Below are 14,429 nucleotides of genomic sequence, written 5' to 3' on the forward strand. Positions count from 1 at the left end.
GCAGTCAAAAATGTTCAATTTATTGTCAGCTCGTGCTTACATGTTGTATATCTTCCCCGATTGCATCAGTTGGAGCATGTACATCAGAGGAGGCTGGTGGGAGGAGCTATAGGAGGATGGGCTCATTGTAATGGCTGGAACTGTATAAATGGAACGGAATCAAACACATAAAAACATATGGAAACCACATGTTTGACACCATTCCAATAATTCCTTTCCAGTGATTACAATGAGCCTGTCCTCATATAGCTCCTACCACCAGCCTCCTCTGAAATCCATGTTACATAAACAACAAAAGCTGGTGAGTGCATTGCTGATGTCGTCATTTTTTGATTGATTGCTCTCCCAGGGGTGACATTTTGTGCTGAAAATCTTCCCCAGCATTATCACCGGCTTGTTCTGTCCAAACGGTGTCCTCCCTTCCTCTCTCCTGTCTCACTGATTCATTTGATGGTGACGCGGGCTCCTGCTCAGTGCGCACCGTTCTGCCTTTTTTGCACTTCGGGCTCGCAGGTTTCAGTTCAAGCTGAGGTTCAGAATCAGTAGAATAATCATAGATTTCTTGATACATTTTTTTCCACACCATTTGAGTCATTTTCTTTCCGATTTTGTAGAAACGCTAATGCAGCATGTGCAGCATTTATCTTGGTCTTCTTGCCATTGTAAATTACGCACAATCTCACTGTGTACTCCAAGTAGGCCAGATTAGATTGATAAGACTATTTCGATTCGGTGGACTGATATAAATTACTGTACATCTCATTTTGAGATTATAATTAGAATAGATCAATGCAATAGAATGGCCCGCCCTGTTCTTCATTCACAGTTAGTGATGACATAATTATGCATCGTTCGCTTCCCCGGCTCATCAATTCACCCATTCTCCCCCATCATGCTTTACTTCATTTATTTCATCTGTTGTTATATGTGTGAAATTTGTTTCGGAATCGTTTAGGTTCAGTTTCGATGCAATTATAGAGGTGATTATCAACGGCATCTTCAACTGTCCGGAGAAGGAGGGGCAATGTGGAAAACTATTCAAAAAAATTACTGTAAAAATGGCAAAGCAACATTTGTTTTAAATTCATGAGCGTTCAAATGATTGCTTTAGCGGTTCTAGTGTTAATAAGGAGCATCAGGTACTGCTGGAATGTCCACCAAAGGCATGTCATCCTTATTTTGAGTCACTCAAGAAATTACACTGGTAACTCAAAACTAAGGCTGTGCAAGTTTACCGTGTTAATAATGCGATAATGCGGAACCTTTTTAAGCGCAAGTTTCCGCATGGAGCCTTTTAAACACAACACGGAACACATGTACAGTCATTGCTTGCTGCTTTACATGAAACTTCTTTACATCGCTGAAGACCGTGTGCTTCTAGCCAAAATCCTGTCAAAGTTATACCCAATATTACTGGAGCTGTGTTTTTTTCTTTCTGTTCGTGCGCAAGTAGCGGACCGTTTTAACTACTCACGAGCCGCTATTTTCTACATTTGGATGGCACAGGAATAATTGAAAAGGAGTAAGCTACTCAAAGAGATGCCTTAAAGGTAAGCTGCATATGCAAGAGTGGGTGTGTGAGAGAGGATATGCATGAGAGCGGGAGTAAGTGGGCGAGTTCATTAATGGCCCGGTTCCCTAAAATATGCATACTCCGCCCACCTGTGGCACCAGGCCATGCAAACGAGTGTGCAGGCCTATGTGTGTGAAGTTATACAGATGGTTACAGTGTTTTCGTTTTTGGACATGTTTAAAAGCTCTTTGTATCCATAGAGCCAGTTATTTTTGACTATAGTCACACACATTTATTTTTAAAGCTGTGTGTGCGTGTGTGTGTGTTAGTGTGTGTGTGTGTGTGTGTGTGTGTGTGTGTGTGTGTGTGTGTGTGTGTGTGTGTGTGTGTGTGTGTGTGTGTGTGTGTGTGTGAGAGAGAAATCGAGAGATCTGGCTACTGTACCGGGAGATTTCCAGCTAACGATATGCCATCTTCAATCATCTACAAACAGCATACAGAGGCATAAGAATGCTACCAAGAGTTCACCTGACTGTCGAAAAATGACCTGAATCTCGGAATACCGCGGTATCCCTTTCATTTATGGTTAGTAAATGATTAATAAGGACCTACAGTATATTCAATCTCATGGATTTTCTTATACATCATGATTCAATAGTTTAAACGTTTTTGTATTTTGATAAATGTGTGAATAAATAAGTTACTAACATTTACAGATGTGGTAGTAATGATTCATAAATTATGAATCAACTATTTACTTATCCACTATAAATGCTTTATTACATGGAGTCAATATAAAGGTCTACCCTGCTCTCTAATGTTGTATTATGTGGAGTTAATATAAAGTTCCACCATGCTCTCTAATGTTGTATTATGTGGAGTTAATATAAAGTTCTACCATGCTCTCTAATGGTTTATTACATGGAGTTAATTTAAAGGTCTACCCTGCTCTCTAATGTTTTATTATGTGGAGTTAATATAAAGGTCTACCCTGCTCTCTAATGTTTTATTATGTGGAGTTAATATAAAGGTCTACCCTGCTCTCTAATGTTTTATTATGTGGAGTTAATATAAAGGTCTACCCTGCTCTCTAATGTTTTATTAGGTGGAGTTAATATAAAGTTTACCCTGCTCTCTAATGTTTTATTGGGTGGAGTTAATATAAAGTTCTACCCTGCTCTCTAATGCTTTATTAGGTGGAGTTAATATAAAGTTATACCCTGCTCTCTAATGTTTTATTACATGGAGTCAATATAAAGGTCTACCCTGCTCTCTAATGTTTTATTATGTGGAGTTAATATAAAGGTCTACCCTGCTCTCTAATGCTTTATTACATGGAGTTAATATAAAGTTCTACCCTGCTCAATAATGTTTTATTATATGGAGTTAATATAAAGGTCTACCTTACTCTCTAATGCTTTATTATGTAGAGTTAATATAAAGTGTTACCATGCTCTCTAATGTTTTATTATGTGGAGTTAATATAAAGGTCTACCCTGCTCTCTAATGCTTTATTATGTAGAGTTAATATAAAGGTCTACCCTGCTCTCTAATGCTTTATTATGTAGAGTTAATATAGAGGTCTACCCTGCTCTCTAATGCTTTATTATGTAGAGTTAATATAAAGGTCTACCCTGCTCTCTAATGCTTTATTATGTGGAGTTAATATAAAGGTCTACCCTGCTCTCTAATGCTTTATTATGTAGAGTTAATATAATGGTCTACCCTGCTCTCTAATGCTTTATTATGTAGAGTTAATATAAAGGTCTACCCTGCTCTCTAATGCTTTATTATGTAGAGTTAATATAAAGGTCTACCCTACTCTCTAATGCTTTATTATGTGGAGTTAATATAAAGTTCTACCCTGCTCTCTAATGTTTTATTAGGTGGAGTTAATATAAAGGTCTACTCTGCTCTCTAATGCTTTATTAGGTGGAGTTAATATAAAGTTCTACCCTGCTCTCTAATGCATCTCCCTTTCTTTAGCCTGTCCCCTCCACTCCTCCCTCCATCCCTCCCTCCCTCCCTGCAAGCCCTTCTTCCACCCCACCCCTCCTCTCACATCCATTCATCCTCCTCTCCTTTCCTCTGCCTGGTGTCTCTGTCTGTAGCATTCATCCTCCTCTCCTTTCCTCTGTCCGGGGTCTCTGTCTGTAGCATTCCTCCTCCTCTCCTTTCCTCTGCCCGGGGTCTCTGTCTGTAGCATTCCTCCTCCTCTCCTTTCCTCTGTCCGGGGTCTCTGTCTGTAGCATTCCTCCTCCTCTCCTTTCCTCTGCCTGGTGTCTCTGTCTGTAGCATTCCTCCTCCTCTCCTTTCCTCTGCCCGGGTTCTCTGTCTGTAGCATTCCTCCTCCTCTCCTTTCCTCTGCCTGGTGTCTCTGTCTGTAGCATTCCTCCTCCTCTCCTTTCCTCTGCCCGGGGTCTCTGCCTGTAGCATTCCTCCTCCTCTCCTTTCCTCTGCCCGGGGTCTCTGTCTGTAGCATTCCTCCTCCTTCTACAAAACAGGGAACACTAGTCTCAGTAGTGTCTCGTGATGTGTATAAAACAGCTCAGACTGTTTCTGCTACAACTTCTTTCCTCTACGGCTTTCCTCTAGACTGCATACAGTACACACACATAGACAAACGGATAAGACAGGAGTGGAGAGGAAAGGAGAGATGAGGAGAGGAGGGATAGAGGAGAGGAGAGGAGAGGAGAGGAGGGATAGAGGAGAGGAGAGGAGAGGAGAGGAGAGGAGAGGAGAGGAGAGGAGAGGAAAGGAGAGGAGAGGAGAGGAAAGGAGAGGAGAGGAGAGGAGGGATAGAGGAGAGGAGAGGAGAGGAGAGGAGAGGAGGGATAGAGGAGAGGAGAGGAGAGGAGAGGAGAGGAGAGGAGAGGAGAGGAGAGGAGAGGAGAGGAGAGGAGAGGAGAGGAGAGGAGAGGAGAAGAGAGGAGAGGAGAGGAGAGGAGAGGAGGGATAGAGGACAGAAAAGGAGAGGAGGAGGAGGTTAAGGTTAGAGTCAGTATTAACTGGTAACATCTCAATGGACCTGCAAAACTCTGACTGTGTCTTAAATCACCCTTTCAGTGCTCACCCTGACTGATTTACCCACACACATATTCACATAGGCACCCACTCATGCATGCATACACACACACTCACACACAGGCACACGCACATACAGCCTTGACTCTTGAGTCTCATTGATTGAATATTACCTATAGTCAGGGTTAAATGTAATCCGTTACATGTAAGCGATTACCAAAAAATGTTAACTGTAATCCGTTACATGTAAGGGATTACCAAAAAATGTTAACTGTAATCCGTTACATGTAAGGGATTACCAAAAAATGTTAACTGTAATCCGTTACATGTAAGGGATTACCAAAAAATGTTAACTGTAATCCGTTACATGTAAGGGATTACCAAAAAATGTTAACTGTAATCCGTTACATGTAAGGGATTACCAAAAAATGTTAACTGTAATCCGTTACATGTAAGGGATTACCAAAAAATGTTAACTGTAATCCGTTACATGTAAGGGATTACCAAAAAATGTTAACTGTAATCCGTTACATGTAAGGGATTACCAAAAAATGTTAACTGTAATCCGTTACATGTAAGCGATTACCAAAAAATGTTAACTGTAATCCGTTACATGTAAGGGATTACCCAAAAATGTTAACTGTAATCCGTTACATGTAAGGGATTACCAATTTTTTTTAACTGTAATCCGTTACATGTAAGGGATTACCAAAACATGTTAACTGTAATCCGTTACATGTAAGGGATTACCACAAAATGTTAACTGTAATCCGTTACATGTAAGGGATTACCAAAAAATTTTAACTGTAATCCGTTACATGTAAGGGATTACCAAAACATGTTAACTGTAATCCGTTACATTACCAGCTAAAGTATTGTAATCGATTTACAGATACCTTTGAAAAACTACATGATTACTTCGAGGATTGCTTTTAAATTCAGAAAGGATGTTTGCGAAAATAAATATTTGACACTTCTCTGTTTTCATAATGACATTCAAATTAGCATTGAAAAAAGGAGCACATTTAAGTTTGTTCCATCTGAGCGAGTCTGACAACAAGTCAGAGACCACTATGATGACACACCAAATGTGTTTGATGGATCGCGGGAAAAGAGCAGGAATAGGCTTTTGTAGCCTACAGTCCAAGCTATGTCTAGCAATGGTGTGACTGCTGTCAGCACCCAAAGACTATCCAACTTGAATAAACGCTTGGAGGTAAGGATGACACCGATGGTGTAGTCTATGGCAATACGGATATCCCTTATTATTGATATCTACATAGCACATCGATGTGAATCTCACATTTAGCTATTTGCGCCTTACGGATTGTGGTTGTTGTGGACGGCTGTTCACAAATCTAAATGTGTATTTGAACCCAATAATGGTTGAATTCAAGAAGTTTAAGCTGCCTATCTTTCATTGTTTTTGAAACCAGTGGACAGCCAGTGACAAATGCAGTAGATGTCATTCAATTGGTAACATACATTTTTGTCTTCTTCTAATGCCTCTTATGGGGAAAGTAATCTAAAAGTAATGGAATGTAATCAGATTACGTTACTGAGTTTGGGTAATCCAAAAGTTACGTTACTGATTACAATTTTGGACAGATAACTATTAACTGTAACGGATTACATTTAGAAATTAACCTATCCAACCCTGCCTATAGTACATTACCGGTGGTAGAGGAGCCATCCGGTGTCTGTGTTGTGATTGGACCAGAGAGATCTCGTGGGTGTGGCTCTAACTAAGATGACAGCAGGGAGTGATGAGGACGGTGAGGACGGATAGGAGGAAGAACGAGGGAGAGTAATCAGATCCAGGTGTTTTGGTGCGTTTAATTACTCACCTGCGAGACTTACGAGATGAGCAGACTACATACACACACACACGAGACACACATACACACACACACACACGAGACACTCAGGTGGGACTAATTACTAAAACTCCAGAATGTTACAGCACGGCTGGCAAACACACACATACACACACAGCCCGACTCCAATATCCCAATTCATCACACCGCCGCTCCTCAAGTCCCACCAGCAGAGAGAAAGCGATTGAGGGAGAGAGAGGAGAGAGAGAGAAGGAGATATTAGAGGTAGAGAGAATAGAGAGCTGGTCCCTAGAGACTGTGTTGCTGCAGGCAATGCTACAGGTAACACGCCTGTTACTGTACAGATGGTAGGAGAGAGAGAGAGAGAGGGGGAGAGAGAGAGAGAGAGAGAGAGATGGAGGAAGGGAGAGATAGAATGCTCACCACAGTTTCCCTCTTTCACCTCTGTGTGGGAGACTTGGAGAGGGGGAGTAAAGGGGAGGAGGAAGGAGAGAAGTGTTTCTCAACCTTTTTAAACCAGGAATCAGCAAGCTTCCTCTTTGGAGGAAGTGACTAGTGACTATATAGTGTGGGGGTCTGATTGCCCATTCCAATCACACAGACACACTCCTTCCCTCCACCTCTGTCAGTGACGCCACATTTACTCCCCTCTTCATGCTGGCTGCGTTTCTCCGTCTCTCCCTCCATCTGTAGTATGTGTGAGTTTCATTAGCAGTGGTAGCATGAGCGATGGCTTAGTGGGGCTTTTCTCTGGCAAGGTGGGACTCGGCTTAGCACACCATCATTACCTACCTATCTCACTCATGCACGCGCACACACACACACTCACGCATGTGCGCACACACACGCGTGACAGTCGTCCCTGAGGACAGGGCGCTCAAACACTGTAGAGGAGAGAGTGTAGAACCATTCAGGATGGGAATGTTCTTATCATTCACGCTGCGTACATGATGTGTGTGATGTATGTGTGTGTTTGTTCGTGTGTTTGTACAAGACTTTGAACTTGAAATATGCAAAAATGTCTTGAGCCCAAACGACCAATAGTGACTCATGTCATGGCATGTCTCTGTCTGTCTGTCTGTCTGTCTGTCTGTCTGTCTGTCTGTCTGTCTGTCTGTCTGTCTGTCTGTCTGTCTGTCTGTCTGTCTATCTGTCTGTCTGTCTGTCTGTCTGTCTGTCTGTCTGTCTGTCTGTCTGTCTGTCTGTCTACCCAACTGTGTATATCTCCTGTTCAGCTCGTGCGTCACATACAAGATAGCAGGGATGAGTCAGTCACTTCGCTGTTTTATGACAAGCTGAAATACTTGTTACCTTGAACCTTGAGGTGCTGTGTCAACGCTTCTACACTTGTGTGTATGTGCTGTGTAGGTGCTGCACCTATGAGTATGAAAATGGGAGAGCGAAAGAGAGAGAGAGAGAGAGATGGTGAGGAGTAGGGTTGCAAAATTCTAGTATCTTTGCCAGCATTCCCAAGATTTCCAGAAATTCCTGGAACAGGCAGGAAATCCAGAATCCTCCAACCAGGATTACTGGCGATTTGGGGAAAGTTACCCGAATTTTGAAACCCCAGTGAGGAGAAAAAGTAGGGTGACGACAGACTGACTATGTCTCAGAGTAAATTCTCTCTGTGCTGGCCACTGGCTGCTTTGGACATTAGATTAGATAGTGTTATTGAGACGCACTGCTGTTTATGACCTACCTCACCCTGATACAGCAGCCCTCCCCTCTTCTGTCCTCTCCATCTATGTGACAGTAGTATGTGAGCGTGTGTGACAGGATGGCAGTGATGAACTGTAGCCTTTACCCCCAGTATTCTGCTCCACTGGTTCCCACTCTATTTAGACTGAGGAGGGTCCCTGTGCTCCGTCCAGAGATGCGGCACATCACTCACCTGTTGAGGCTGGCCTGCTGGCTTCTCTCAGTCACACGTCTGACAGAGAGGCTTCTGTTTTCTGGCTGTGTGATGAAGGAAAAAGACATGGGTGAACTGGTCCAATTTACATTGTAACAGATTAACAAGGCACAAGGGAGCAACACACTTATACAAGAGAACCTGTTTTTTGTCTCTGTTTCCCTTTCAAACATGAGAAGAATAATTCCCTGTAGAGAATACACAGCTTTGATATCTACAGCCCCATATCTAGAAATAGACTGGGTGAACGAGAAGTGAGGTGTGTGTGTGTGTTTGTGTGTGTGTGTGTGTGTGTGTGTGTGTGCGCGCGTGTGTTTGTGTGTGCGTCTTTTGGGTGAATGAGATATGAGGCAGGCTATTTATGTCTTCAGAATAGTGATGGTACTATAGTTAGTTTGTTGACACTGACACAACGTGAATGTGCCGTTTGCAGCATTGCTGCTACCATGTCTGAAGTCCCACGTCATATATTACAGCTGACAATCAGGCTTCAGTTCAGCGGGCTAACACAGTCTGAAGACACACAAACCACACGGGTTTGATTCCTGGCGGGTCATTTAAGGTGCCAATTAACCGTCCCAGACAGTCTCCTCCCTCTCTCCTCTCCTCCTTTCTCCTCCTTTCTCCTCCTTTCTCCCTGGGCTGTGTGGTGTCTGCTTTTCTCTGTGCTTTCATTAACCCGCCCAGTCCTGAACTTTACTTCTCTCTCTCTGATCATCCGATCTTTCATCTCTCTTTCTTTCTTATCTTGCCTGATCTGTCGCCCTTCCTTCCTTTTCTCTCCAGTCTCTCGCACTTTGCTCCCTCTCTCCTCGAACGACCTTTAACCTCCTGTCTCAGCATTCCTTCTCTCCTCTCTTTCTCTCCTTTTCTTTTCATCTCTGTGCTCGGTACAGCAGTGTAGCAGTCGTGTGGTATTCTGCAGTATTCAGAAGTATTTAACAGTATTCTACAGTCGTCTGGATTCTGGTGTTCTCAGGACAGGTGTTACAGCTGGTAGGTACAATAACTAAACATGTCGCTGTGAGATTGTTGGGATTAAAAGGACAAAACACACACCATGACAAGGGAGACAACACAAATCTACATAAAGAGAGACCTAAGACAACAACACAACATGGCAGCAACACATGACAACGTTGCATGGTGGCAACAACATGGTAGCAACACAACATGGCAGCACATAACATGGTACAAACATTATTGGGCACAGACAACAGCACAAAGGGGAAGAAGGTAGAGACAGCAATACATCACGCAAAGCAGTAAGAGTGTCCATGATTGAGTCTTTGAATGAGTTTCCAGTTTGAGTGTTTGTTGCAGCTCGTTCCAGTCGCTAGCTGCAGCAAACTGAAAAGACGAGCGACCCAGGGATGTGTGTGCTTTGGGGACCTTTAACAGAATGTGTCTGGCAGAACGGATGTTGTATGTGGAGGATGAGGGCTGCAGTTGGTATCTCAGATAGGGGGGAGTGAGGCCTAAGAGGGTTTTATAAATTAGCATCAACCAGTGGGTCTTGCGACGGGTATACAGATATGACCAGTTTACAGAGGAGTATAGAGTGCAGTGATGTGTCCTATAAGGAGCATTGGTGGGAAATCTGATGGCCGAATGGTAAAGACCACCCGAATGGTACAACAACTACCCGAGCCACTGCCTGTTCACCCCGCTATCATCCAGAAGGCGAGGTCAGTACAAGTGCATCAAAGCTGGGACCGAGAGACTGAAAAACAGCTTCTATCTCAAGGCCATCAGACTGTTAAACAGCCATCACTAACATTGAGTGGCTGCTGCCAACATATTGACTCAAATCTCTAGCCACTTTAATAATTTAAAATTGGATGTAATAAATGTATCACTAGTCACTTTAAACTATGCCACTTTATATAATGTTTACATACCCTCATCTCATATGTATATACTGTACTCTATACCATCTACTGCATCTTGCTTATACCGTTCGGCCATCTCTCATCCATATATTTATATGTACATATTCTTATTCATTCCTTTACACTTGTGTGTATAAGGTAGTTGTTGTGAAATTGTTAGATTACTTGTTAGATATTACTGCACGGTCGGAACTAGAAGCACAAGAATTTCACTACACTCGCATTAACATTTGCTAAACATGTGTATGTTACCAATAAAATTTGATTTGATTTAACCATCTAGCCGCTCGAGAGCACCCTTACCTGGTAAGCTATAAATTATGTCTCAATAATCTAGCATGGGTAGGAGAGGAGAGAGGAGAAGAATGAGAGATAGGAAGTTTATTATTCAGAGAGAGCTGAGTGGCTGAATGAGTGTAGCTGCTAATCTCACCCTAAGCGTGATGGACAGAACACAATGAGAGAGAGAGAGAAACAGAGGAAGAGAGAGAGAGGGAAGTAGAGAAAGAGAGGGAGGTAGAGAGAGAGAGAGAGAGGTAGAGAGAAAGAGGGAAGTATAGAAAGAGAGGGAGGTAGAGAGAGAGAGAGGGAAGTAGAGAAAGAGAGGGAGGTAGAGAGAGAGAGAGGGAGAGGTAACGAGAGAGAGGGAAGTAGAGAAAGAGAGGGAGGTAGAGAGAGAGAGAGGTAGAGAGAGAGAGGGAAGTAGAGAAAGAGAGGGAGAGGTAGAGAGAAAGAGGGAAGTAGAGAAAGAGAGGGAGGTAGAGAGAGAGAGAGGTAGAGAGGGAAGTAGAGAAAGAGAGGGAGGTAGAGAGAGGGAGAGGTAGAGAGAAAGAGGGAAGTAGAGAAAGAGAGGGAGGCAGATAGACGTTTACATTTACCTAACAGACAAGTGACAGTGCAGGGACTGGCCTTGCTGTACTCCCTCCCTCTCTGCCAGTGTGTCTGTGTAGAAGCAGATGATTTCTGGGCATTAAGCTCCTCTTGGCAGCGCCCGGTTTATGGACACACACACACACACACATAGGCAGACACACACACACGACTGTTGGCTGTGGCCCACTTACGGGCATCCAATTTACCGCTTGTTTCCTCCTCCTCTCCTCCGGCCGTCCTCTCTTCTCGTTCTTCAGAGGCACTAAGCCATGTTCATGTCCATCTCTCAGCTCAGACCAGACCAGGATCGGACAGCTGATTCCTACAGTCGAACAGAACAGTGTTTCTCAACCTTTCTATACCAGGGACCTGTATGGATCTTCCTACTTCATGGTTTACATTTAAAACAGAACTGTCCAAATGAGCTAACCATCTAAGGGATTGGTCTACAACATCCCAGGGTTGTTGAGAAACATCGCAGTATTCCAGGTTGTTGTTGTTATGTTTCTTAATTGTGTGATATGTTAACGTTGAGCCACTGTTATAGGACAACATGCTGAATGTCTTCCTCCTCTCTCTTTGAAATCTGTCTTTCTCCCTCAAGGTATCTTAGCCTAGATTAGAAATATCTCTGACTTTCCCCAGAGAAATCCACCAGATGCCAAGCACATATGCACGTACGCAAGCACGCAGGCATGACTCGCGCACACACATACACACACACACACACACACACACACACACACACACACACACACACACACACACACACACACACACACACACTCATACACACATTGGGGTGGTGCAGCACTCACAGAGGGGTGGTGCAACACTTACAAACATATGGCAACATTATAAGACAGATGAACAGCTGAACAGTCTGGTACAAATGAAGAATAATCCACTAGAAATAAAGGATATCTAGCTGAGGCTACTTTCACGCCCTGAAAGAGAGAGTTAGTAGACAGAAAAGGCAGATTGAAAAGGAGGGAGGGGGGCTGGTTTGGAGCTGAGGTTGCATTAGTGTCCTTTCTCCACTCCCCCTCTCTCTCTCTCTCTCTCTCTCTCTCTCTCTCTCTCTCTCTCTCTCTCTCTCTCTCTCTCTCTCTCTCTCTCTCTCTCTCTCTCTCTCTCTCTCTCTCTCTCTCTCTCTCTCTCTCTCTCTCTCTCTCTCTCTCTCTCTCTCTCTCTCTCTCTCTCTCCCTCCATTTTGCAGCAGAGTGACCATAATAGCAGAAATTGGAGTGACTCATTCAGTACAGTACAACTCCAGCATGTTTTACTCTGATAAAGAGTATTGTCAGTGTGAGTGTGAGTGTCTGTGTGAGTTCTGTTCGTTGGAATGCAGAGGGTTACCAAGGTCACATTATCCACTGAACCCCCTTTCATCCCCAAAAGAGGAAAACTCGAAACCTGTAGCTGATATTGAACATGTTTTATTAGCAAATCTTCAAAAACCTAATTCTACGTCTAGCTAAGGTGTTTTGTGGTGGTAGAATCAGTTTGAAATTTGAAATGTGCAAAAACAAACTGTGCCACTAGTGTCTGCTTGCTGGCTAAACTAGTCTCAAATCTATCCATAATGAAAAGAAAGGCATGTACGCTAACGACGCCAGTTCGCACACTCACTGCTGAATACCCCCTCTAGCTAGCTAGCTAGTGCAGTGAAGTTCTAGCTAATGCACAAATGAGTTTTCATGATATCTCTTCTGCCATGATTAGTGCGACGAGTTCTACAGCACAGTTGACTGCTCTCTGCGACGTTATCGTTATCGCGTTGGCCAAATGTTACAAAGTAGCGAGGCAGCGTGCCAGCCGTCAGATACATGCTGATTTCTGAGAACAGTCCCATAACGTTGGTGCCTTATAACTTCATCAACAAAATGTCAAACTAGCTACCGTGTAGCCATTCAAACAAGCTTGCACTAGGCTGCTAGCTAGAGCATGGTTTACCGTAGTAGCCAGTGCGTCATAGCCACCGAGAGCCGAGTCATTTTCAGAATTAGGAACTGGTGTCAGGTGGATGAGCAGAATCTATATATTTTTTAGATGAGTCACACAGCCTTCAAGACAGATCGATTGAGGGACGAGCATCACGTAGACAATGGGGCTTCGCCATTATGGGCAACTATCAACTCACAGGAGACAGACGGGCACTGGATGGCACAAGGGGCATGTGGGGCATTTGTTGGAATGAGTACTGTAGAGGAAGGAAGGAGAGGGGAGGGAGGAAGAAGGGATGCCTAATCTCCCTGTCTCCTCCAAAGTCTCCTTGAGACAGGATAGTATCAATGTGTGGAAAAAGGTTGAATAAATGTACCAACCATCTCTCTCTCCCTTCCTTTCCCTCTCTCCCTCTCATCCCCATTCTCTCTCTCTCTGTCCCCAGCTCTCTGTAAGTGTGTGTGGGATGTCGTGTCAGGGCTAGAGCCCTTCCCTCTCCCATGAGCCTGTGTGCCCACACACACACACGGCGCCCCCACACACACACACGGCGCCCCCACAAACACACAGACACACGGCGCTGACGTTTTGAAGTGGACCCTCGGAAACAGACCGGAGCAGAACCGGATCAAACCAGCCTGTGGGCCGGGGGGGCGGAACCTGAGGATGTCAACAGAGGCGGAACTACAGCCAGCTGTCAGGCCCAGTGTCAGGAGAGACTCCAGGAGGAAAGGTAATACAGGCTTAGTAATGCGTTCATAATGCCTTTATAATGCCTTCATACTGTTAAGTGTTACAGTGCTGTCATTTGATTGTTTAGCTTCAGGTGCAAAGGCAGGTGTTAAGCTGTAGCTAACAGGTGTGTCGGTACAAGTATGTGTGTTCATCTCTCTCAGCGCCAACCAGGTGGCACTGGCCTGAACACCTGGAGAGGTCCGTACCCATGTTCCCTAACCCCCAGACCCTGCCCAACAGTCACACAATGAAGTCACACTAAACAGCGGGCACTCTGTTACTGACACAATGGCTTGAAACTTTACCCACACACACACACACACGCACACACACACACACACACACACACACACACACACACACACACACACACACACACACACACACACACACACACACACACACACACACACACACACACACACACACACACACACACACACACACGTGAGGGTGATGAAATACAAATGCAATTATATTTGTTCCAACTGTATTCCACCCAGAGTCGATCAGTCTGCTGTGGACCCTGTAGAAAGCCTGTTAGTGGATCAGTACTCTCCCCAGGAGGATGTGGAAACCTGTTGGGTTTCCCTATTGTCTTTGTGCGTGTGTTCTCCCATAGGCATGCCCTGCTTTGAAAGCTCCATGAATTTTGAGCTTTCAGACCCAGTCTGCTGCTCCACATAGAAGACTTA

At 44.1% G+C, this 14,429-nt stretch overlaps 1 protein-coding gene across 31 annotated transcripts in view; it reads left to right on the top strand.

The window, feature by feature from the left end:
* The window catches only part of dab1a (DAB adaptor protein 1a), a 93,550-nt gene that overhangs the window by 15,715 nt on the left and 63,406 nt on the right, over positions 1-14,429 (top strand). For 18 of the 31 annotated variants that reach the window (XM_090231720.1, XM_090231706.1, XM_090231709.1 and 15 more), the window contains exon 2: positions 13,445-13,732. In XM_090231720.1, coding sequence (XP_090087846.1) covers positions 13,666-13,732 — 67 coding nt within the window. In that variant the 5' untranslated portion in view covers positions 13,445-13,665. Of the gene's footprint in view, positions 1-8,907; positions 9,284-13,444; positions 13,733-14,429 lie in introns of those variants that run through there. The other 13 variants (XM_090231702.1, XM_090231711.1, XM_090231723.1 and 10 more) reach the window with 1 other exon arrangement.

This window comes from Oncorhynchus mykiss, chromosome 4 (assembly GCF_057628025.1).
Source record: "Oncorhynchus mykiss isolate SJ-2025 chromosome 4, ASM5762802v1, whole genome shotgun sequence".
Lineage (NCBI taxonomy): Eukaryota > Metazoa > Chordata > Actinopteri > Salmoniformes > Salmonidae > Oncorhynchus > Oncorhynchus mykiss.